At 38.3% G+C, this 22,472-nt stretch overlaps 2 protein-coding genes across 4 annotated transcripts; one reads left to right on the plus strand and one right to left on the minus strand.

The window, feature by feature from the left end:
- Nucleotides 1-17: 17 nt before the first annotated feature.
- On the minus strand, nucleotides 18-8,329 carry lhfpl5b (LHFPL tetraspan subfamily member 5b). Of its 2 annotated transcripts, none has more exons than XM_062998969.1 (3): nucleotides 7,918-8,329; nucleotides 2,409-2,648; nucleotides 18-239 (listed from the first exon to the last, which is right to left on the minus strand). In XM_062998969.1, exons 1-3 carry the CDS (start codon nucleotides 8,327-8,329, stop codon nucleotides 229-231), a joined length of 663 nt encoding a protein of 220 aa, XP_062855039.1. In that variant the 3' UTR covers nucleotides 18-228. The 2 variants fall into 2 exon arrangements, with proteins under 2 accessions (XP_062855039.1, XP_062855038.1); XM_062998968.1 differs by lacking the exon at nucleotides 18-239 and adding an exon at nucleotides 1,808-2,268 and having other exon boundaries at nucleotides 2,435-2,648; nucleotides 7,918-8,320.
- Nucleotides 8,330-12,764: 4,435 nt separating this feature from the next.
- Nucleotides 12,765-17,210, plus strand: LOC134317640 (colipase-like). Of its 2 annotated transcripts, none has more exons than XR_010013257.1 (3): nucleotides 12,765-12,854; nucleotides 14,017-14,139; nucleotides 16,885-17,204. XR_010013257.1 is itself a non-coding variant. In XM_062998352.1 (3 exons), exons 1-3 carry the CDS (start codon nucleotides 13,770-13,772, stop codon nucleotides 17,017-17,019), a joined length of 366 nt encoding a protein of 121 aa, XP_062854422.1. In that variant the 5' UTR covers nucleotides 13,762-13,769; the 3' UTR covers nucleotides 17,020-17,210. The 2 variants fall into 2 exon arrangements, 1 of the variants encoding a protein (XP_062854422.1); XM_062998352.1 differs by lacking the exon at nucleotides 12,765-12,854 and adding an exon at nucleotides 13,762-13,871 and having other exon boundaries at nucleotides 14,017-14,145; nucleotides 16,885-17,210.
- The last annotated feature ends 5,262 nt before the right edge of the window (nucleotides 17,211-22,472 follow it).

A 22,472-nucleotide genomic window follows, 5' to 3' on the forward strand; every position in this document is an offset into this window, starting at 1 on the left:
TAGATTCTGTTTCAAGATTTTTCAGGGGAAAATATTTATTGAGGTGTATTTTACAGATCAAAGTACACAATTACACAGATCAATCAGATTTAGGCTAAATCTAACAGTGACATTTTTAACCATCTTTACTGCTGTTTGTACTGTTTAATTTTGTGTCTTCATCCATCATTATGCCGTCTGAGGTGAAAAGAGGAATGTCATCAGCGTTAGCTGTTGGAACTGCTGCTTTTAGGCTTTTCCTGTAAAGACAAAACAGAATTTTACTTTTTTAATTCTTAAAATTAAACTTGTGCGGTGTAATTTTAAGAGCCATGTCACTGGTAACGGCACTGATTTGGGTTTGAATCCCAGGCTGGCATGGTGTTTTATATGAACCTAGCCATTATGGCGTACATTACAGTGCACCCATAGCGCTGGTCCTAAGCCTGGATAAAAAAACTGTGCAAAATTAAATATGCAGGCAAGTGATCAGCTGTGGCGACCCCTGACTGAAGCAGCCAACAGGACCCATTCATTCATTTTCAAAATTACTGAGAGAATCAGTCTTTTTTTACAGCTTGTTTTGTGCAGCTTGCAGCATTATTCATGGCTTTATTTTATTATTGCACTGTATTGTAAAATAGAAATATAGACAGTGAAGGAAAGGAATGCCTAGACTAATACTGCGATGGTGGCTTGACTGTCAAACCATTTTCTTATTAATTTAATTTATTTAATCACTGATTTACCAATAAACCTAAAAAGCACCTGCAAGAACAGATCTAATGAAGTTGATAGATGCTTACTTGGTGGCCCTAGCTCTAAACAGTCAACTTTACCAGCTGACTCAGAAAAACTGCACTTGTCTTGGTCATGGCTCTCACAAGTGATCTTATTATGTTATGGTGTATTTTTTTTAATTTTGAAAAACAACAAACCTTCAAAAACGTTTAAAAACCAATGTGTCACTGACTATCCAATTATAGTGACTGTAGCCCAAAGAACTTAATATTTCATTTAAAGATAATTTTTTTTCCCCAGTGTGCAACTAGGTTCACTCCGACTACATCAGGTTACTACATCTACTATCCCGATTCCTAGTATAACAACTTTGTTTTAATATTTAATTGCTGCTATCCAACACTATTTACACCTTTCTGTATGCCACAAAAAGTAAAACTAATAAACAGTCATGTTAGTTGATTGGACTACCTTTAGGTGGTGCTAGTGACACTTGTTCTTTTTTCTTTTACGGCAATAATCGACATAAAAAAAACCAGCATTAATTTTACTGATAGTTTTTATTGATCATAGATTGATTTCCCATAATTACTTTAAATATAAATAATGAAGAGGAAAAACAGCAATGATTTCATTGATAGTTCTTTATTGCTTATGCTTTGATGTCTTGTAACTGTTTTAAATGTAAATATGTCTTATGTCTGTGAAGAAAATTGTATTGATTAACATATACGGGAATGTTTTGTTGGTTGTGGTAAAAGTATTCATGGACTATAAATTAGCAATATTGGTACTTTGTTGCAAAGCTGTTGTGAATAATAATAATGAACTTTTTGCAGCATTGTGGTTCAGTTTTGACCCATTATTTTAGTCAAATAAGCTTTTATTTTCTATGTTACGAATGCCCCTCTGAGGAACTTAAGTCAGGATTGATCTTGCAAGTATTTTTGTTTCCTTTAGTTTTTGTAAAAAAAAACAAATTTTAAAGTTAATTATCTAAAACATCTAGATTTAGATTGGTTTCTTGACCAATGAGATTTTCCAATCTTATGGTGCAGCAGCAAACCTGCCTAGCTGTGGGAGAAAGCCCAAAATTTCATTCAGATGCTTTATTAGGACCATGAAGGAAAACCTGTTACAATGGAAAGACTTACAGGATGACCTGATGAAGACTGGGACAAATGCGTCAGTGGCAACAATAAGATCATCACTTAACAACCAAGGATTTAATGGTTGGACTTCACACCACATGCCACTCTTGATCAAAAAGCACAGGCAGGGTTCCTTGATTTACTGGAATATTTTGGGGGCATTGTTATGTTTCATGGTCCACTTCAGCATCAGTTTTTGGATTGATGGTCTCACATTTTTCTAAATCACCCTCTGATACTATTACGATTTTATAGTGTATTATGTGATGGTGAGTTTGTCAGGCCCTGTTGCAGCAAAACAACTCTTGCCATTTCCACCCCCCAACACTTCTTAGCAGAGACAGCAGCAATTGCAGCAGCTATGAGGAATCCTTTTGACTCTCCCTCCCTCGGACTAGTCGACCATTGTCTATGCAGGTGCACCCACAAACATTTTTAAAGACATCTCTTTCATTTTCTTTGTTTAATTGTATTAATATTGCTAAAACGAAGATTTTTAAAGGATTAAAAATGTAAAATCATGTATCATTTTCTTACCTTCCTCAGTCTCGATCTCAAATCCTTCAGGCAGCAGGCTGTCCTGCCTGTTTCCCAACGTGAAGGCCACGAGTGCAAGCATGAGAGCATCCAGGATGCAGATGAGAGCCAGGATATAAGCCCAGCGCACTGTGCAGTTCCCCAGTGTGTACTTGCTCGTCCTTTCGCCACACATTCTCTTTACCTCAGGCGCATCCCATCCATCAGGGTAAATTACACAACCCAGAGTCAACAGGCCAGCTACAAGGTACAGCAAAAGAGAAAAAAGGATCAGGTTAGGTATCTGCTTTCATACTCCAGTTTCACACTCCAGCTTCATTTTTATGGTCAGTGTCCAAACAAGTATGTGTGTGAAAGAAATTTCTTGAAATCCCTATGGACAAAATGACGTTGATTTGTAATAATATAGAATTTTTTTCCTTATTTTAAATTTAATTTGATCAATTTTAAGTAAAAAAACATACAAAGCATATTTAATTGACTTTATGCTAAATTATGTTTAATTTACATTTTCAGCATTTAGCAGACGCTTTTATCCAAAGCGACTTACAATTATGACTGAACACGATTTTGAGCAATTGAGGGTTAAGGGCCTTGCTCAGGGACCCAACAATGGCAACTTGGTGGTGGCGGGGCTTGAACCGGCAACCTTCTGATTACTAGTCCAGTACCTTAACCACTGAGCTACCACTTCCCACTTTAATTATTGATATAACTTGAATGTCCAAAAAATGCAAAAAGGCAGTATCTGTGGCTTAATAAATGTGTGTATGTCTTTTGGTGTTAATGACGCCCTCACTCGTGCAAGTTGCACTGCTATACCATGACAGGCCCTGGATTTTGAACATGGGTTACAGTGTGTTTCTGAGGCGGCAGGGTGGCTAAGTGGGTAGCACTGTGGCCTCACAGCAAGAAGGTCCTGGGTTCGATCCCCAGGTGGGGTGGTCCAGGTCCTTTCTGTGTGGAGTTTGCATGTTCTCCGTGTGCGGGTGCTCCGGTTTCCTCCCACAGTCCAAAGACATGCAGTCAGGTGAATTAGAAATACTAAATTGTCCATGGCTGTGTTTGATATAACCTTGTGAACTGATGAATCTTGTGTAATGAGTAACTACAGTTAAAACATGACATTAAAATCCTAATAAACAAACAAACAATGTGGTTCTTTTATATTTTGGCTGCATAAAGTACCAAATGCAAGAATGCCTCATGGAATGTTAGTTAATGTACCTTAATTAATGGTTACATTCCTTTTAAATCTGTAGTGAGAGGTTCGGCTGATCTTCACCAAAAGCAGCAATAATAATAAACATAATACAATATAAAACAATAATACAATAAATATAGGTTATTCTACTGTATGTACTCTACAGACCATCTTCATCTTTCATACTGCACAAGATCTGTTTGTCCAAAGCTATCTCTCTTGGGTGTTAGTGGCAGCCTCAAGCAAGCCTAAGAGCATCATGGACAATGACAAGCATCAGCTGGAGTGGCATTATTCAAACTGCCATTAGAATGTGAAACAGTGAAATAACAGTTTTTGAGAAGTTTGAAAGATGAATTCACCTGCTTCCTGATAATGCCAACTGTAAAGTTCAGTGTAGGCCACTTAATCTTAAAAATACAGCAAACAGTGACATTCTGTGGCTGCAATGAACCCCATCAAACTCTTTTTAAAATGAATTTACTATGAGCCATCACTTAACATCAGAAATTGTCCTCGCTAATGATCTTGTGGGTGAATGGAAGGAAATATTTGGAGTCATTTTGAAATGGTGTCCACATCCATGCTTTTTTTTTCTTTTTTCCCCTCCCCTCTTTTTTCCCCAATTTTTATCCCCCAGTCTAGTCGTGTCCAATTACCCTGAATGCGTCCTCTATACTGATTCGACCCTTCACCGCTGACTGAGGACGCCTCTCAACTGACATGCGCCCCCTCAGTACAAAGTCAGTACAAACTGCATTTTTCACCTGCACGAGTCGAGTTCATACACCTGACGGGCACTGTGTATGGAGGGCCACACCCCCATCAGCATTATTCCTCAGCCCTGTGCAGGCGCCATCAGTCAGCCAGCAGGGGCCGCAGTTGCGCCAGTTATCAGGACCTATGATCCGACTTTCTTACTCTTCTTTGTCTGATCTGGTCACATTTTGCTGTGTGTGGCTGGATTTAAATATGTTACATTTACATTTTCAGCATTTAGCGACTTATAACTCTGCAACTCTAGCAGTAGTGAAGCCTGAACCTGCAACCTTCTGATTACTAGTGCAGCACCTTACCCGCTGAGCTACTGCTGCCCTATGTTGATGTGATCAAATGGTTTCTGTCATGATCAGAGCCAAAAACACACTTTTGGTTGGTGTAAATGTTGTCAAGATGTTTTTATGTTCGCACAGCTGTATGGGTGTGGGTGTGTAAAGTATGGCTGCTCATTAACACTTGAGAAGTGAGCAGATCCCTGCCTACATTATCACATGTTTGTGTGTACATGCTGTACATTAAAATTACCATATTCTTGTCAAACAATGTCTTTATTGACCATGCTTTGTGCATGGAAAGCTTATATTTAAAAGCATATAATGCATTTAATAGATTATGTACAGCAATGGGTTTAGCTAAAACACAATATTTAGATGGTATGTCCACATAGTTTTGGCCATATGATGCTGTTTGGTATTTGTGTTGGTCATGTTTTATTCAGGTTATTTCCAATGTACATTTGCCACATATATCATTAAAAACTCAAATGTACTAACATTATAAAGAAATATTAAATTGTATTATTAAATATTAACATAATATTTTTTCACTAACTCCAAATAAATTGTTCAGAATACAGTAATGCAAATTGAAACTCTGCTTCTAAAATCCCACTCATGTCTACTCTTTTACATTTTTAGCATTTAGCAGATGCTTTTATCCAAAGCGACTTACAACAAAGACTGTATACACTGCAAGCAATTGAGGGTTAAGGGCTATGCACAAAGGTCCACTAGTGGCAAGCTGAAAGATGTGGGGCTTGAACCAGTGACCTTCCGATTACTAGTCCTGTACCCTAACCTCTGAGCTACTCATGACATGTCTAAGTGTATTAGCAGTTAGCCTGCTAATTTGGCAGTAATAAACAAAATCTGTTGTCCCAAAAGGCAAATTATTAGGGCTGTCGTTAATCACATTAATTAACGTGATTAACGCGTTAAAATTTTAATCGCGATTAAAAAAAATTAATCGAGATTAAAATTTTTAATCTAACTATTTTTATTTGGCTGTTTGTGCCACATACATGGGTGTCTCTGTGGTAATTAACTGTATTTCAGATGAATTAGGATGTAAAGCGCATGAACTGTACACGGAACTTTACAAACACTGCTGTTAAATGGATCACAATGGACTGTATAAAGCAGGCAGGTCCGCGATCGGGTTTTATACCGGATCGGGTCTTAAATTGTTCAAACAGAAAAAGTAATCAATTATCGTCGCTGTCCGATGAAAAACTACTTTAAGCGGGTTTCACTTTTTTTACGTGTTGATGAAAAGATGAATGAAATCACGCAGGCTTTGTAACGAGTATCTCCATTGGCTGCTAGAGCTGTCCATCAAAACCGCGTAGCTCCGCCTCCTCCCCCTCCGGTAAGAAGTGAAACTCTGCGTGATATTTCATCTCTACAGTTTATTCAGGTTATTCTATCACATGGTTATAAACATGATTTATATTTGTGATGTTTGTAGTTTTTTAAAAACACATTTGTATCTGATATTTATATGGACTAAGCGTTTACATGGACTGTATTAATTAACACTTTTTTTTAATAGCTACAGTCAATAACTTATAGATAATGTCTTGTAACTTGATTGCTTCAGGTATTTATAGGTGTTTTAATGGTAATGTAGAACAGTATTTCCCAGTCTTGTTTCTGCATAAACACAGTATTAAAAGATTTTCTTAATAGATCTATGAAATAATCTGTGTTTTGATGCTTTATTGATGCCTAATATTAGATCATAATATTTTGAAAAGCATGATTTCTGAGTTAGCCAGAAAACTTAAGCAAAAATGTCAAGGATTGTTTAATATGAATTTCTTTTTTCTCGTTTGTGTTATGGTTATGAATGCCATGGACTGTTGGCCCTCAGGCACTTTCACATGATCAAATCTGGCCCTCCTCGAAAAAAGTGTGAACACCACTGGTATAAACGCTTTAACACAGTTAACGATGTGGGTGTACATGACGTTATACGAGATGCACAGGGGCGTAACTGGGGGGGGGGTGGGGCGGTTGGTATGGTTGGTGCACCTGTTTTTAGTGTCAGGGTTATGAACAGGAAAAGATCCTCACTTTTGTCAAATAATGTGCTTTATAAAATGAATTTTATCAGATTTTATGAATGTTTGTATTGGTAAACATATTTTTGCAATAAAAATGTGCATAACTGTTCAAATTTTGCTTAGTTATTAGCGTGCGATTAATTTTGTTCTTTAATCGCGATTAATCTCGATTTAAATTTTAAATCGCGTGACAGCCCTACAAATTATGTATTACATAATGTATTAAAAATAAGTATACGCATATACACTGATCAGCCATAACATTAAAACCACCTCCTTGTTTCTACGCTCACTGTCCATTTCATCAGCTCCACTTACTATATAGAAGCACTTTGTAGTTCTACAATTACTGACTGTAGTCCATCTGTTTCTCTGCATGCTTTTTTAGCCCCTTTCACCCTGTTCTTCAATGTTCATGACAACCACAGCAGGTATTATTTAGGTGGTGGATGATTCTCAGCACTGCAGTGACAATGGCATGGTTGTGGTGTGTTAGTGTGTGTTGTGCTGGTATGAGTGAATCAGACACAGCAGCGCTGCTGGAGTTTTTAAATACCGTGTCCACTCACTGTCCACTCTATTAGACACTCCTACCTAGTTGGTCCACCTTGTAGATGTAAAGTCAGAGACGATCGCTCATCTATTGCTGCTGTTTGAGTTGGTCATCTTCTAGATCTTCATCAGTGGTCACAGGACGCTGCCCACGGGGCGCTGTTGGCTGGATATTTTTGGTTGGTGGACTATTCTCAGTCCAGCAGTGACAGTGAGGTGTTTCAAAACTCCATCAGCACTGCTGTGTCTTATCCACTAATACCAGCACAACACACACTAACACACCACCACCATGTCATTGTCACTGCAGTGCTGAGAATGATCCACCACCTAAATAATACCTACTCTGTAGTGGTTCTGGGAGAGTCCTGACCATTGAAGAACAGCATGAAAGGGGGCTAAAAAGGCATGCAGAGAAACAGATGGACTACAGTCAGTAATTGTGGAACTACAAAGTGCTTCTATATGGTAAGTGGAGCTGATAAAATGGACAGTGAGTGTAGAAACAAGGAGGTGGTTTTAATGTTATGGCTCATCAGTGTACTCTGTAAAGGTACTCTGTAAGGTAAGTATAAATCTAAATATAAGTATAAATTTGTTGTAAAGAGCAATAAAACCAGAACTATTACCTGATGCAGTTTGTATCCATGCACAGATCTTGTACACGCTGGCTGAGTTGCAGTAAAAAAAGAGGCTGAAGGAGACTATAGTGGCCACATTAAGCAACATCGCGGTGCCCACAAAAAACATGGCAGTCTTAAAGGCCCCTGATGGACTGGACTTAAAATCGAGCACACTCCCTTTGCACACCAGCTCAGAGGTAATAGGGTTGCCTATGCAGTAGTGGAAGAGCCCAAAGTAGCCGGACTGTGGCGTGTTGACGCTGTCACCGATCCAGAACGGCTGGATAAACACCACCACGGTTATGATGGCAAAACAGATGGTAAAAATTGCCCACATCACACCGATGGCCCTGGCGTTTCTCACATAGTTAGTCTGGTAGATTTTAACTGCCTCTTGGGCAGGAAGCATCTTCTTCATGATGACACGGATTTGAAGATGTCCAACAAGGTAAGAAATACAAAATACCTCTAAATTATAAAAAAAGTTAAGCAAAATTTAAACCAATAATTCATTAATCAGTTCATTGGTACTGATGTGTCTTCAAAGAGTGCCAGATGAAACCCCAACACCTGTTCTTGTGTGTCTGAAACAATATCCTAGCCAACAAAGGTGTCACACAGTATAAATAATAAATGGTCATGTGATCATAAAAACAGTGACTAAACAGTTATAGAAGTAATCAGATATTTATACACACACGAACAAAATGTATTTGTGTAAGTCTAATGCTAAATGAGCTTTACAATGGACAGCAGAACTTGTTCAGCTTCCTTGGCTTTCATTATTATTTTTACCCACCAATCTACTCTTAATCAGTCATGATGAAGTAAGAACGTGTTTGAAGTAGGGCTGGCTCGATACCACTTTTTTATGTCCGATACCAATACTGCAAATTGAGTATCTGCCGATACTGATACCAATCCGATACCGTCATTTCTGCTCTCAAACAACTAAGCAGTAATAATACATGTCTCAATGCACCATGGTTAAACTAGCTACAGTGTATCACAAAAGTGAGTACACCCCTTACATTTCTGCAAATATTTCATTATATCTTTTCATGGGACAACACTATAGACATGAAACTTGGATATAACTTAGAGTAGTCAGTGTACAACTTGTATAGCAGTGTAGATTTACTGTCTTCTGAAAATAACTCAACACACAGTCATTAATGTCTAAATAGCTGGCAACATAAGTGAGTACACCCCACAGTGAACATGTCCAAATTGTGCCCAAATGTGTCGTTGTCCCTCCCTGGTGTCATGTGTCAAGGTCCCAGGTGTAAATGGGGAGCAGGGCTGTTAAATTTGGTGTTTTGGGTACAATTCTCTCATACTGGCCACTGGATATTCAACATGGCACCTCATGGCAAAGAACTCTCTGAGGATGTGAGAAATAGAATTGTTGCTCTCCACAAAGATGGCCTGGGCTATAAGAAGATTGCTAACACCCTGAAACTGAGCTACAGCATGGTGGCCAAGGTCATACAGCGGTTTTCCAGGACAGGTTCCACTCGGAACAGGCTTCGCCAGGGTCGACCAAAGAAGTTGAGTCCACGTGTTCGGCGTCATATCCAGAGGTTGGCTTTAAAAAATAGACACATGAGTGCTGCCAGCATTGCTGCAGAGGTTGAAGACGTGGGAGGTCAGCCTGTCAGTGCTCAGACCATACGCCGCACACTGCATCAACTCGGTCTGCATGGTCGTCATCCCAGAAGGAAGCTGACGCACAAGAAAGCCCGCAAACAGTTTGCTGAAGACAAGCAGTCCAAGAACATGGATTACTGGAATGCCCTGTGGTCTGACGAGACCAAGATAAACTTGTTTGGCTCAGATGGTGTCCAGCATGTGTGGCGGCGCCCTGGTGAGAAGTACCAAGACAACTGTATCTTGCCTACAGTCAAGCATGGTGGTGGTAGCATCATGGTCTTGGGCTGCATGAGTGTTGCTGGCACTGGGGAGCTGCAGTTCATTGAGGGAAACATGAATTCCAACATGTACTGTGACATTCTGAAACAGAGCATGATCCCCTCCCTTCGAAAACTGGGCCTTATGGCAGTTTTCCAACAGGATAACGACCCCAAACACAACCTCCAAGATGACAACTGCCTTGCTGAGGAAGCTGAAGGTAAAGGTGATGGACTAAACCCAATTGAGCACCTGTGGCGCATCCTCAAGTGGAAGGTGGAGGAGTTCAAGGTGTCTAACATCCACCAGCTCCGTGATGTCATCATGGAGGAGTGGAAGAGGATTCCAGTAGCAACCTGTGCAGCTCTGGTGAATTCCATGCCCAGGAGGGTTAAGGCAGTGCTGGATAATAATGGTGGTCACACAAAATATTGACACTTTGGGCACAATTTGGACATGTTCACTGTGGGGTGTACTCACTTATGTTGCCAGCCATTTAGACATTAATGGCTGTGTGTTGAGTTATTTTCAGAAGACAGTAAATCTACACTGCTATACAAGCTGTACACTGACTACTCTAAGTTATATCCAAGTTTCATGTCTATAGTGTTGTCCCATGAAAAGATATAATGAAATATTTGCAGAAATGTGAGGGGTGTACTCACTTTTGTGATACACTGTATCTAAATAACATGCTCAGACTGTTAAACAAATATTCTAAAGGAATAAATACAGAACCTACATCACACTTGTGCAAAACTGCTGTTTTTTTATTTTAACTTTTACACACAGAACATTTAGCAGCATTTTTGGTTTCACTTACGTTCGAGCTGTTGTTCACGTGACACATTTCGCTTTACGGCGTGTCGTCCAAGTGTCTACAATTGGAAGATGTGGATGTCAATCAAACTCGATTAGAATTGAGAGTTGAGTAGAGTTTTCCGATAAAGTTCTGTCATGTTTTTAGATTATTTAACCATGCTGGATTTTGAAGAGGACATCTGTGGCTAAACGGGAAACGGTGTAGTTTGTTTTATTTCATAACACTAATGGATTACTCGTTGAGGATGTGAGAGATCTCCAAGCCGGGACAAGATAGGTTCTTTATATCAGGTGAGTGATTTATCATTTATAAAGCGGTTTTTATTGTGTTTAAACAGTGTTTTTAGATGTGGCAGTAGTAGATGATTTTTATTGTGTTTAAACAGTGTTTTTAGATGTGGCAGTAGTAGATGATTTTTATTGTGTTTAAACATAGTTTTTAGATGTGGCAGTAGTAGATGATTTTTTTTTTTAATGCTAAAAGTTTAAGTAGATCAGTGTGTTTTAATTTCTGAAAGGCTGTTGTAGATCAGTTGTAGATCAGTGGCAGATCAGTGGCACATGTTAATGATGTCATCAAGATGCACCTTGTTACGGCAGTTGCCGAGTGAGCTGGTAATAAACGGCACTCTGTTAGAACGGATCTTTGTGTGTTATTTGCTTTACACACAGACAATGGCCGTATTTACATTGTGTTATTTACATTAAGCAACAGTATCGGATCGGATTACACGTTTTACAAATACAGTTGTGCTTGTAGAAATGTATTTAATAAAACAGCTGTGATTGCTGCTGGTGGCTAAGTGGGTAGCACTGTCGCTTCACAGCAAGAAGGTCCTGGGTTTGATCCCCTGGTGGGTCGGTCTGGGTGCTTTCTGTGTGGAGTTTGCATGTTCTCCCAGTGCCTGCGAGGGTTTACTCTGGGTGCTCCGTTTTCCTCCCACAGTCCAAAGACATGCAAGTGAGGTGAATTGGAGACACTAATCTTTTCTTTGTTAAAGAATGAGATGGTACATATCAATGTAGCTAATTGAGCATACACGCATAGTCGAAAGTTTAAGAACTTAACAAAATCAAGCCAAAGCCGCAGCCCGAAGCAGGACTTGAGAAGAGAAAGACCAAACTGGAGAAGAAACAAAAAGAAAAACGCTATATCATTGGTACCAGTAATGAGGCGAGGGGAAAGCTTTGAAGTGTAGTTTAATTAGCATCCTGAAATAGTATGCGTGAGTAAACAGGTAGATGCCATACAGGAAACTGGCACCTGTCCCGGTGCCTTGATATTAGTCTTTCCAGGTGGTGCATTGCCCAATGTGATCATGATAAGTGGTAATTGAAGATAAATGACTGAACAGTCGCTCCTTAATACCACTTTTCAAAAACTAATTATGACATTACAGATAAAGGATTATTAATGGTTTACTGTTTAATCTAAACTTACGATCAAAGATGAATTTGCAGCGGTTTAATGTCTAACATAGTGTCTTAGGAATCAGAAAAACACCCATTTCACACCCGTTACTTGGTGACACTGTCCACGGTAAAAAGAGCTTTGCATTTTAACAGGCTTAGAGAAGATTTTTTAAATAATGTATTTATTATGTAAAGGCTGGTTAAAATTGGGTGGCACGGTGGCTCGGTGGGTAGCACTGTCGCCTCACAGCAAGAAGGTCCTGGGTTCGATCCCCAGGCGGGGCGGTCCGGGTCCTTTCTGTGTGGAGTTTGCATGTTCTCTCTGTGTCTGCGTGGGTTTCCTCCGGGAGCTCTGGTTTCCTCCCACAGTCCAGAAACATGCAGTCAGGTTAATTGGAGACACTGAATTGTGTGTGTGTGTGTGTGTGTGTGTGTGTGTGTGTGTGTGTGTGTGTGTGTGTGTGTGTGTGTGTGTGTGTGTGTGTGTCTGTGTGTGTCTCTGTGTGTGTGTGTCTCTGTGTGTGTGTGTCTCTGTGTGTCTGTGTCTCTGTGTGTGTGTGTCCCTGTGTGTGTGTGTGTCTGTGTGTGTGTGTCTCTGTGTGTGTGTGTGTCTGTCTCTGTGTGTGTGTCTCTGTGTGTGTGTGTGTCTCTGTGTGTGTCTCTGTGTGTGTCTCTGTGTGTGTCTCTGTGTGTCTCTGTCTGCCCTGCGATGGACTGGCGCCCCGTCCAGGGTGTTACTGTGTGCCCCCATTGAAAAGCTGGGATAAGCTCCCTGAATGGATTAAGCAGTTAAGAAGGTGAGTGAGAAAGGTTAAAATTGCTGGTTAGATATTTGGCAACTATTTGGGCGAATTAGAACAAACCTTCCTTACTGGCATTTCTATTGTTTAAAACTTAATTTCTTTGACAAATATTATTTTTAGGAAACCTCTTTATTATATTTTGTAAATACAAACACATTCCAAAAAAAGTTGTAACAGAGGAGTGTTTACCCCAGTGTTCTGGGCAGCACGGTGGCTAAGTGGGTAGCACTGTCGCCTCACAGCAAGAAGGTTCTGGGTTTGATCCCCAGGTGAGGTGGTCTGGGTCCTTTCTGTGTGGAGTTTGCATGTTCTCCCCGTGTCTGTATGGGTTTACTCCGGGAGCTTCAGTTTTTTCCCACAGTCCAAAGACATGCAAGTGAGGTGAATTGGAGATACTAAATTGTCCATGACTGTGTCCGATATAGCCTTGTGAAATAATGACCCTTGATAACCAAAAGTGTAGGACATGACGTTGAAAACCAAATAATAATAATAAACAATCCACCGTCCCTTTTAATGAGACTTTTTAATGGTTTGGAGATAAATTGTTGTGTGGTTGTGTGTGTGCGTGTGTGTGTGTGTCCTTTTTTAGTATGTCATTGTGGTTTTTTTTTAAATAATTTTGGTGCAGCTCTGTTTTAGATAAGTGACTTAAAACAAACAAATACTGACTAATATGCTCCTTGTTTAAAAGCTTTTTGGGAATAAACCTTCTGGCATTAGCTTTGGTCCAGTGGAAAAATAGCTCTGCTTGTACAGCTGTTAACAATCTAACACTTATACTCACCATGTACCTTAGCTGTGTTTGATCAAGATGACCTTTGTTAACTTTGGGCATGATGCATGATGGGAGGTCTGATATATAGGAAATAGTGTTTAGCACCAGTGTGAGTGTACTTCAGTAGATCCATGATGAGGACACTGGTAGTGATTGCTCTGTGCCTGATTTCTGTGGCTCTGGCCACCTCTCCAGAAAAATCTCCTGATGAACTCGGTATTATTATCAACCTGGTGAGAAGACACACAGCACACAGAGGGCTAGCAACAATGCAGAATAACTAAAGCAGCTGAAGACAATGTTTCAATAGATCTGCTGTAGGTATAAACCTGTTTCTGTTCTTTTCTATTTTTCTCACTGTAAATAACTGTTTTGTAGAATAATGGAGAGCTGTGTGTTATCAGCGCACAGTGTAAGAGCTCCTGCTGCCACCGCCACTCCTCTACCAGCCTGGCTCGCTGTGCCCCACGTGCCGCAGAGAATGAGACATGCTCAAAAAAGGTAGAGGTAAACAGCCACTTACACACTGACATAGACAGTAAAACTGTACATATACATATGGTACAATAATATAACTCAAATGTACATCATATGGGCAAAATATATGGACACCTGACCTTGAACTTTTTGGATATCCCATTTCAAAACCATGGGCATTAATATGGAGATCCTCTTCCCTGCACACAACAGTTTCTACTCTTCATAGAACACATGTGACAAGATTTTAAAGTGTGTTTGTGGGAATTTGTGGCATTCAGTCAAAAACAAAAACATCAGTGAAGTCAGGTATTGATATGGGATGAGAAGGCCAGGCCAGTAATCAACCTTCCAATTAATTCCAGAGGTCGTCAGTGTGGTTTAGGTTGGGGGTCTGGAAACCACTGGAGTTTGTCCATGTCAAGTCATGTCTTTATGAACTTTGATGAACCTTTTTCAAACTGTTGGATGCATGTTATCAATTTATAGAATTGATTTTATACACCTGGTAACAGTTGGTGTGGCTAAAACACCTAAACATGATCATTAGACATTCTGCTTTCTGGTACAGATTTCTCTGGTGAAATATTTATTTTCACATAATATTTCATAATATTTTAGATATTTTTTAATCCTTTGACCTGCTTTACTTTGTAAATGCTCCTTTTGTGTCATCATTGTCCATGAATGGATGATCAAACAAATGATGGAACAGAGAGGGTTAAGGGCCCAACAGTGGCTGCATGGCAGAGCTGGGATTCAAACCCTCAACCTTTCAATTGATAGCCCAAAGCTCTATCCACTAGGCTACGACGGTACCAAATTTTTGCAACTGACTGTCACTGAATTCAAACCTTCCCTTGTATAGGGATAAAAACATGACACATTAAATCTAGTGCTGTTACACTGTATCACTGTAACACCTGTCTAAGTTTAAATATGCTTAAACCTTGTTTGTTTTTCCTTTGATTTCAGTATTTTTTACTTTATACAATAATGTTGCACAATCAAAACAATTATAAATTTCAGAAATGCCACAAAGTAAAAACAAAATCTAAATATAATACCCTTTTTGGAAGTCAGTAATGTCTTAATTTGGCCATAATTAATTCCCAACCTATATTTGAGTATCCTCTATCGGAATCTGGAAGAATAAGGGCTAGCATGTGCTTCCTCCCTTACATGTAACATCCATTTTTTTTCCAAAGTGCCATGTTTGTGCAGAAGGACACATACTGCTTCCTTCAGTACCAATCACTGAGTGGTACAAACATCATATTTACAACAAGTTAAACAACATTAAAAAATTGATTAATATGGAAAAAATTCTATGTGTACACTACAGTGTTTTACATTGTAACATTTCTTAAGGCCTTGCATCGTCATCTTGGAAAGTTGCATTTTTGTAGTCATGTAGGGCAGTTGTAGCCTAGTGGTTAAGGTACTGGACTAGTAATCAGAAGGTTGCTGGTTCAAGCACCACCACTGCCAGGTTGCCACTGTTGGGCCATTGAGCAAGGCTCTTAACCCTCAATTGCTCAGATAATATACTGTCACAGTACTGTAAGTCGCTTTGGATATAAAGAGTCCACTAAATGCTGAAAATGTAAATGTAATCACTGCCAATTTCCACCCACCACTTGATTCTTATTGCATGACAGCATATTAATTTGGCAGATCGAGTGCTTACACATGCTTTGGCCAAAACACACAAAGCTGTACCGTCCTTGGGCTGTTTATTGCTCCTAGACAAGGATGCCAACTTCCCCCTTTCTTAAACAAACTACCACATAGTGTCACCTTGACACACAGCACATTCAAATGACTTATTTAATGTATTTACAAAAAGACAAAAAAAAAAAAAAAAAAACTCTAACACTGCCCAATAGTTAAAGGTGATAAAGAATAGGTCTGTCAATTTTATAAAAAAAATTATATCTATTTTTATAAATAATAATACAGTTGTTCACAAATGACAGTTTTATGTTTAAAGTAAAGCATTTGTGAGAGATTTTTTTTATTTTAGAATAATTTAGAAGCAATGTAAATGACTGCCTCCTAATTGACCATGTATGTTATCATAGTAACATAGTATGTAATTGTATTTATTTGTTCTACAGCTCAATAGTATTTTTGGTAATTTGTCTTTTAGAAAAAGGTAACTTATTAAACGTTATTAAATATCTTTAATGGAATTAATTTTTTCTGCTACCATTACATTTTTTTATTGTTTTTGAATGTTGAACAGTACTGTAGAAGTACATTTGTTAGCCACTCAAGTGGCACAGTGGTAAAAACTCGAATACATTGTATCGGCTGGGCTGAGCAGCCACATGAACAACGATTGGCCTGTTGTTTATATAGGGGTGGGATATTAAAAAGCCGGATAGAGACTCTCAAAGCTAATGCAATTACGACCTCTGCTGGCTGATTAATGGTGCCTGACCGAGATGGGAAAAGAGTGCTGTCAGGGTGTGTCTCTCTGTACACAGTGCTATTCTGCATTGCACTTGTCAAAGTCTCGGTGACAAGATGCATATGGCATGCTGCCCACATGTCGGAGGGGGCATGGGTTAGCTTTGTTCTCCTCAATCAGAGCGGGAATCGGCATTGGTGGAGAGGAAGCATGACGCATTCGGACAATTGGACGTGCTAAAAGGGAGAAAAAGGGAAGAAAATGCATAAACAATACATATTTATATATATAGTAAAGAAGTACATTTATTAAAGAAACCCTTATACATAACTATAGGATTTTCTCCTCCACAGAGCCTGTATGGTACATATTATTACTGCCCATGTGAGGATGGCCTCAGGTGTAAAGGTGACTCGTCCATTGGAGGATCCATTACCAACACCAACTTTGGAATCTGCACTGATCCAAACTCTAGGTTTCTAAAATAAAGCTGTCATCATCATCACAGGATCAGAACATCCTACATGTCTTTATCATGCAGATAGGAAGTGCATTATATGTATACCCTCTGTACATACAGATATGTAAAGACATAAGAAATTGTAATTCTGCTAAATCATAAAAACTTTAAGCAATTATTAGTGAAGCACAGTGCCAAATCTGTTCACAATATTTCACATTAACCGGACTAGTATTTTTACTACAACATATTCAAAGCATGTCTCAATGTGTGTAAAAACTCCTGAACACCAGAAAAACTTCTATTCAATTTCTATTCAGTTATGAAAAGGAAGTTCAGACCTGAGAGCATACGAACCAGGGTGGATACTTAGATTGTTCTCATGTGTCCCTCCTAATTACATAACCACTACCATGTTTAAAATTCATTTTATTGCATAAATAAATAAATAATTTCTCATTAGAAGTAGGGCAGCCAGCTGTTGGAGCTGATATGGCAGGGTTAAAAAGATGATTAAAGCATCTGGCAGAACCTTTATTTAACCAACTGTCTCTGGCATGAACAAGTTGATCTCAAAACTGAAACACTGACTCATCTGACCAAAGCAAGTTTCAACTTCTTTTAGTCAATCTGAGATGAGCAGAGAAGTTTTAGGTAACATTACTACTTGCATATGTAAAGTGTGTTAAGTAATAATGGTTTTCTGAATTACCTCTAAGCCCTCATGGCTGTATTTATTACAGGAGCATGATGGTTTTTCATGCAATACCATTTGACGGCTTGCAGGCCATATACATTCAACAGGGGCTTCCAGCCCTAACAGAGATTTTTGGATTCTCTAAATGTTTTCAGAATATTATGTATTGTAGATGGTGAAAGACCTAAATTATTTTTCATCATGTGTTGAGAAATGTTCTTTCTGAAACACATGAATTCAAAAATTAGAATGGGTCTTATTTTAGAAGGGCAACATACAAGGTTCTCATGTTTTTAAATACAGATTGAGCACATTATTTTATTATATTACTTAATATGTACAGTAGACCCTTGAGTTACGAACGGTTTACCTTACGAACATTTTGGGTTACGAATGATCTTTTTCAACTTAATGTACGAAAAAATTCGAATTATGAACCGAAATTCGCAAAAAACATGACGTCACGAACAAGTTGACTCTGACCGCCTCTCTCTCTCTCTCTCTCTCTATATATATAGATATAGATATAGATATAGATATAGATATAGATATAGATATAGATATAGATATAGATATATATATAGATATAGATATATAGATATATATAATAGATATATAGATATAGATATATATAGATATACATACATATACACAGTGAGCGAACATTCGGACAGTGGACAGTGTTTTTCCAGTGTTTTCTTTATATTTTGTAAAATTCAATATTAAAATGTCCACAAAGAAGGTGCAGAGAAAGCGTAGTGGTTAGAAAATGAATCTATTACTATTTGTTGTTGTATAATTACTCCTGCCAGTAGCCGTCACTGTGTATCAGACAGCGGGGAAGGCAATCGGCTCAGTAAAGTCTTTCTTTCGTGCAATTACACCTACAAAATACAACACTATTGAAATAAAGGAAATAATAGAGAAATATGAGAGTTATTGTTGTTTCTGGTAGATACATTTTATAAAAAAAGAAGGAAATGTATTATGGTGTATGGTACAGCACACTATACTGTACTGTTATGTGATGTGTTTTTTTTATGTACAGTACTACTGTGTATTGTTGTTTATTATTGTTTATTACAGGAATGTCTAAATAATTTAAGATTTAAGGGAAAATATACTTGTAGTTATAACAAAAAAGACCATTTAAGACATTAGAAAGGTTAGGTAAGGGGGTGGTTTGGGAAGGGTCTGGCACGATCAATTCTATTTACATAATTTCTTTTGGAAAAAATAGGTTTAACATTTTGACTTAAGAACAGCCCTTTGGAACCAATTAAATTCGTAAGTCAAGGGTCTACTGTATTTCATAACTAAATATAAATTAAATCTTTAAAATCACTCACAAAATTTAAAAATGAGACTTTACCAAAAATAAATATAAAGCACTTAAAATAGTGTGCTAATATTTAACAGTTAAATACACATTATATGGCCAAAAGGTGGTGGATGCCCTTCCTTATTAGTGAGTTAAGGTATTACAGCACACTCTCTGCTAACAGGTTTAAAAATAAAGTATAAAAAATAAACAGTGCTTTCTGTTCCGACATGAACGGTGCAGAAAGCAAGTTCTATTAAGACATGGTTTAATATGTGGTGGGGAGGCACAGTGTGCTGACATCAACCCCAATAAACACCTTTGGAATTATATGGAACATCGATTGCAAGTGAGGCCTCCTCATCCTACATCAATACTTGACCTTTGGAATGCTGTTTAAAGGGTGTTATAGCTGCCACATGTGGGAGGACAATTACAACTCCATATCGGTGCCTACAGTTTTAAATTGGAATGTTGCACAAGTTAATGGTTAGGTATCTACATACTTTTGGACAAGGACTAGTCTTTAGGCTGTAATCACAATATATATTGTGGGGAACATGTTCATTGGACCACAGTGGGCGAAATGGAAGAAGCTTGGCACAACTTTGAACTTTTCTAGAGTTGGCAATCTGGCCCAATATGGCATTGGACAAGAGATAAGCGAAGACAGAAAGAAACTCAACAGTCACCCACAAAGTTACTCTAAGAATTAAATGCACATAGTTAAAAGGACATATTTACTTGAGCATGTGGTAAAACAGGTTACATTTTTAAGGAAAATCAGAAAAGTACATCTGTCATGAGCTGTGAGTGATGTGTGTTTAAATCATACACTCAATATATCAACAAAAATTTGAAATGTTAAGATGCAGTAAGCGTCTACAAAACAAACATACAGTGGTTGGCTTTACAGCCAAAACACAGCTAACTATCTAAAAAAACACACACATTAACCGTATACACCAATAATTACTGCCAAAAGAACATGTCCCCACAATATACTGTTGAAAAAATGATAAAGTAGGGTTAGGGTTAGCTTTGTATAATGTTAGAATCTGTCAATGTTCCAATAGCAGGAATGATTTAGAATGGCAGGAAAACCCCCAGTAGATTTGATCCCCTCCAATGTTCAATTTCATACTATTTTCTCATACTGTTATTAGAGAACGTGATGAGTAGTGGGATCTTTGCTTGATGACTGATAATGTTAGAATGCTGAAGCTACACCTTAGTTTGCTTTAATCTATCATTGCATGTTTATTGCCCTAATGGATGTGATTAGAGTTCCTAGCTGTAGGCCTATCAAGCATCCCTGTCTGCGGTGTTCGGGAGATGGTAAATGAAGCTGTCATCTATAGAAGCAGCAATCTAAATGGCTTGTTTTGCTCTGGCTGCGACAGCTGTTTAATATAATAACATGGTTCTGCCTGACAAGAGACCGAGGACACCGATATCCGTGGTGTCGCCACTGAGACATCAGCCTGCTTAGGAAGATTATAAAAAGAATAGAATTTTATATGTATATTTTACTGACCTAGGCTGCACATTTTAAATACAGCCTTGCATACATGTTTAACCCCCTTAAACTTGTTTTTTTTAATGTTTTGAAGTATTACACCACCTAAAAATGACATAATTAATTTTTAATTAGATGATTTGCCCAGCATTTGGCCTTAAATACATTTGCAGATCTTTCATGTTTTTGTCACATGTAGACTGGTATTTTTTTGTACATTCTTCTAAGCAAAATTGCTCAAGTTACATCATATTTGTTCAATATCATTGGTGCACCATAGAATCTCAATGGAATTGATGTCATTGACTTACTTGTTGTCACACAATAAGGTTGTATTAAGCTAAGGCAGGGGCACTGTGTGACTTTAGCAGTGTTTCTGGTGTCATTACAATGTAAAACTCTGCCCCAAGTGTCAGACCGTAAAATATTCTGCGTTAGAATTTCCCTGTATATTACTTTCTTGTTGAATATAACCTGAAAAACAAGCCTAGATGGCAGACCTACATTTTAATGTTTTAAATCATTCTCTCCTAAATATTGATATATCCATGTTCTGGATATATGCTCTGTTGCCAGCTTCTGCATTATTTATATAGAGTGCTCAAGCTGGCATTATTAAGAAAGCATTATTTATTATAATTAAAAAAATCAAAACAGCAATGCTAATGCATGCAGCCCAGAGGCATTTTGACAGTGTTGGCAATTATTGCATTTGTGACCTGATTTTATCTCCTCAGCACAATTTACAGTGCCCTGCATTGTCCATTGAAATGTTAATTTGTGTGTTTAAATTGTGGCAAGTAAATAAATCAGAGTGAGGATATTAATCAATAGGTAAGGCTTTGAGTGTTTATTTGACCACAGCTGGCAAAATGGAAAAAGCTTGGCACAACTTTGAACATTTTTTTAAAGTTGGCAATCTGGCCCAATATGGCATTGGACAAGAGATAAGTAAAGACAGAAAGAAACCCAACACTTACTCACAAAGTTACTTAGGGCAATTCAGTGTCTCCAATTAACCTGACTGCATGTTTTTGGACTGTGGGAGCAAACTGACGCAGACACTGGGAAAACACGCAAACTCCGCACAGAAAGGACCCGGACCACCCCACCTGGGGATCAAACCCAGGACCTTCTTGCTGTGAGGCAACAGTGCTACCCACCGAGCCACCATGCTGCCCATGACACAAACAGTTAAAGCTAATTGTTTCAGTAAGGTAGTGTAGTTAACTTGCCATAACTGATAAAACCATGAATCCTAAGTCTCTATCAAAAATCTAGAAGGGAATTGTAAAGTTATCATTCCATGACCAGAAGCTCAAGCACAAGTAGGTTATGAAACAATGCCTCAAAAGTACTGTTTAAATGTGGCCTTAATATGTTATTATTGTAAGGATCTTAGGACCTTACAGGCAGTTCATGCTTGAAAGCGACTCAGTGTGGCTACATTTATTTATTTATTTTTTAGGATTTTAACGTCATGTTTTACACTTTTAGTTACATTAATGACAGAAACGGTAGTTACTCCTTACACAAGATTCATTGGTTCACATGTTTGATGTCGCACACAATCATGGACAATTTTGTATCTCCAATTCACATCACTTGCACACAGACATGGACAGAACATGCAAACTCCACACAGAAAGTACCCGGACCGCCCCACCTGGGAATCAAACCCAGGACTTTCTTGCTGTGACCCATCGAGCCACGATGCCACCTCTGTTAAACAAATCCACAAGCAAGCTATGTTTTGTCTTAATATGTAATATTAGACAAGGAAAACATGAGTAATTATCTAAAATCAGTGTGAGAAATATGAAAAAATATTGGAAATTAAGAGAGGATAACCAATGTTCCTAGCACTGTTTGTTTATGTATGAAAAAAATTAAAATAAATCGTAACCTTGAGCTTTAATATTTTTGTCATTTTTTTTGTATTTT

This window comes from Trichomycterus rosablanca, chromosome 7 (assembly GCF_030014385.1).
Source record: "Trichomycterus rosablanca isolate fTriRos1 chromosome 7, fTriRos1.hap1, whole genome shotgun sequence".
NCBI lineage: Eukaryota > Metazoa > Chordata > Actinopteri > Siluriformes > Trichomycteridae > Trichomycterus > Trichomycterus rosablanca.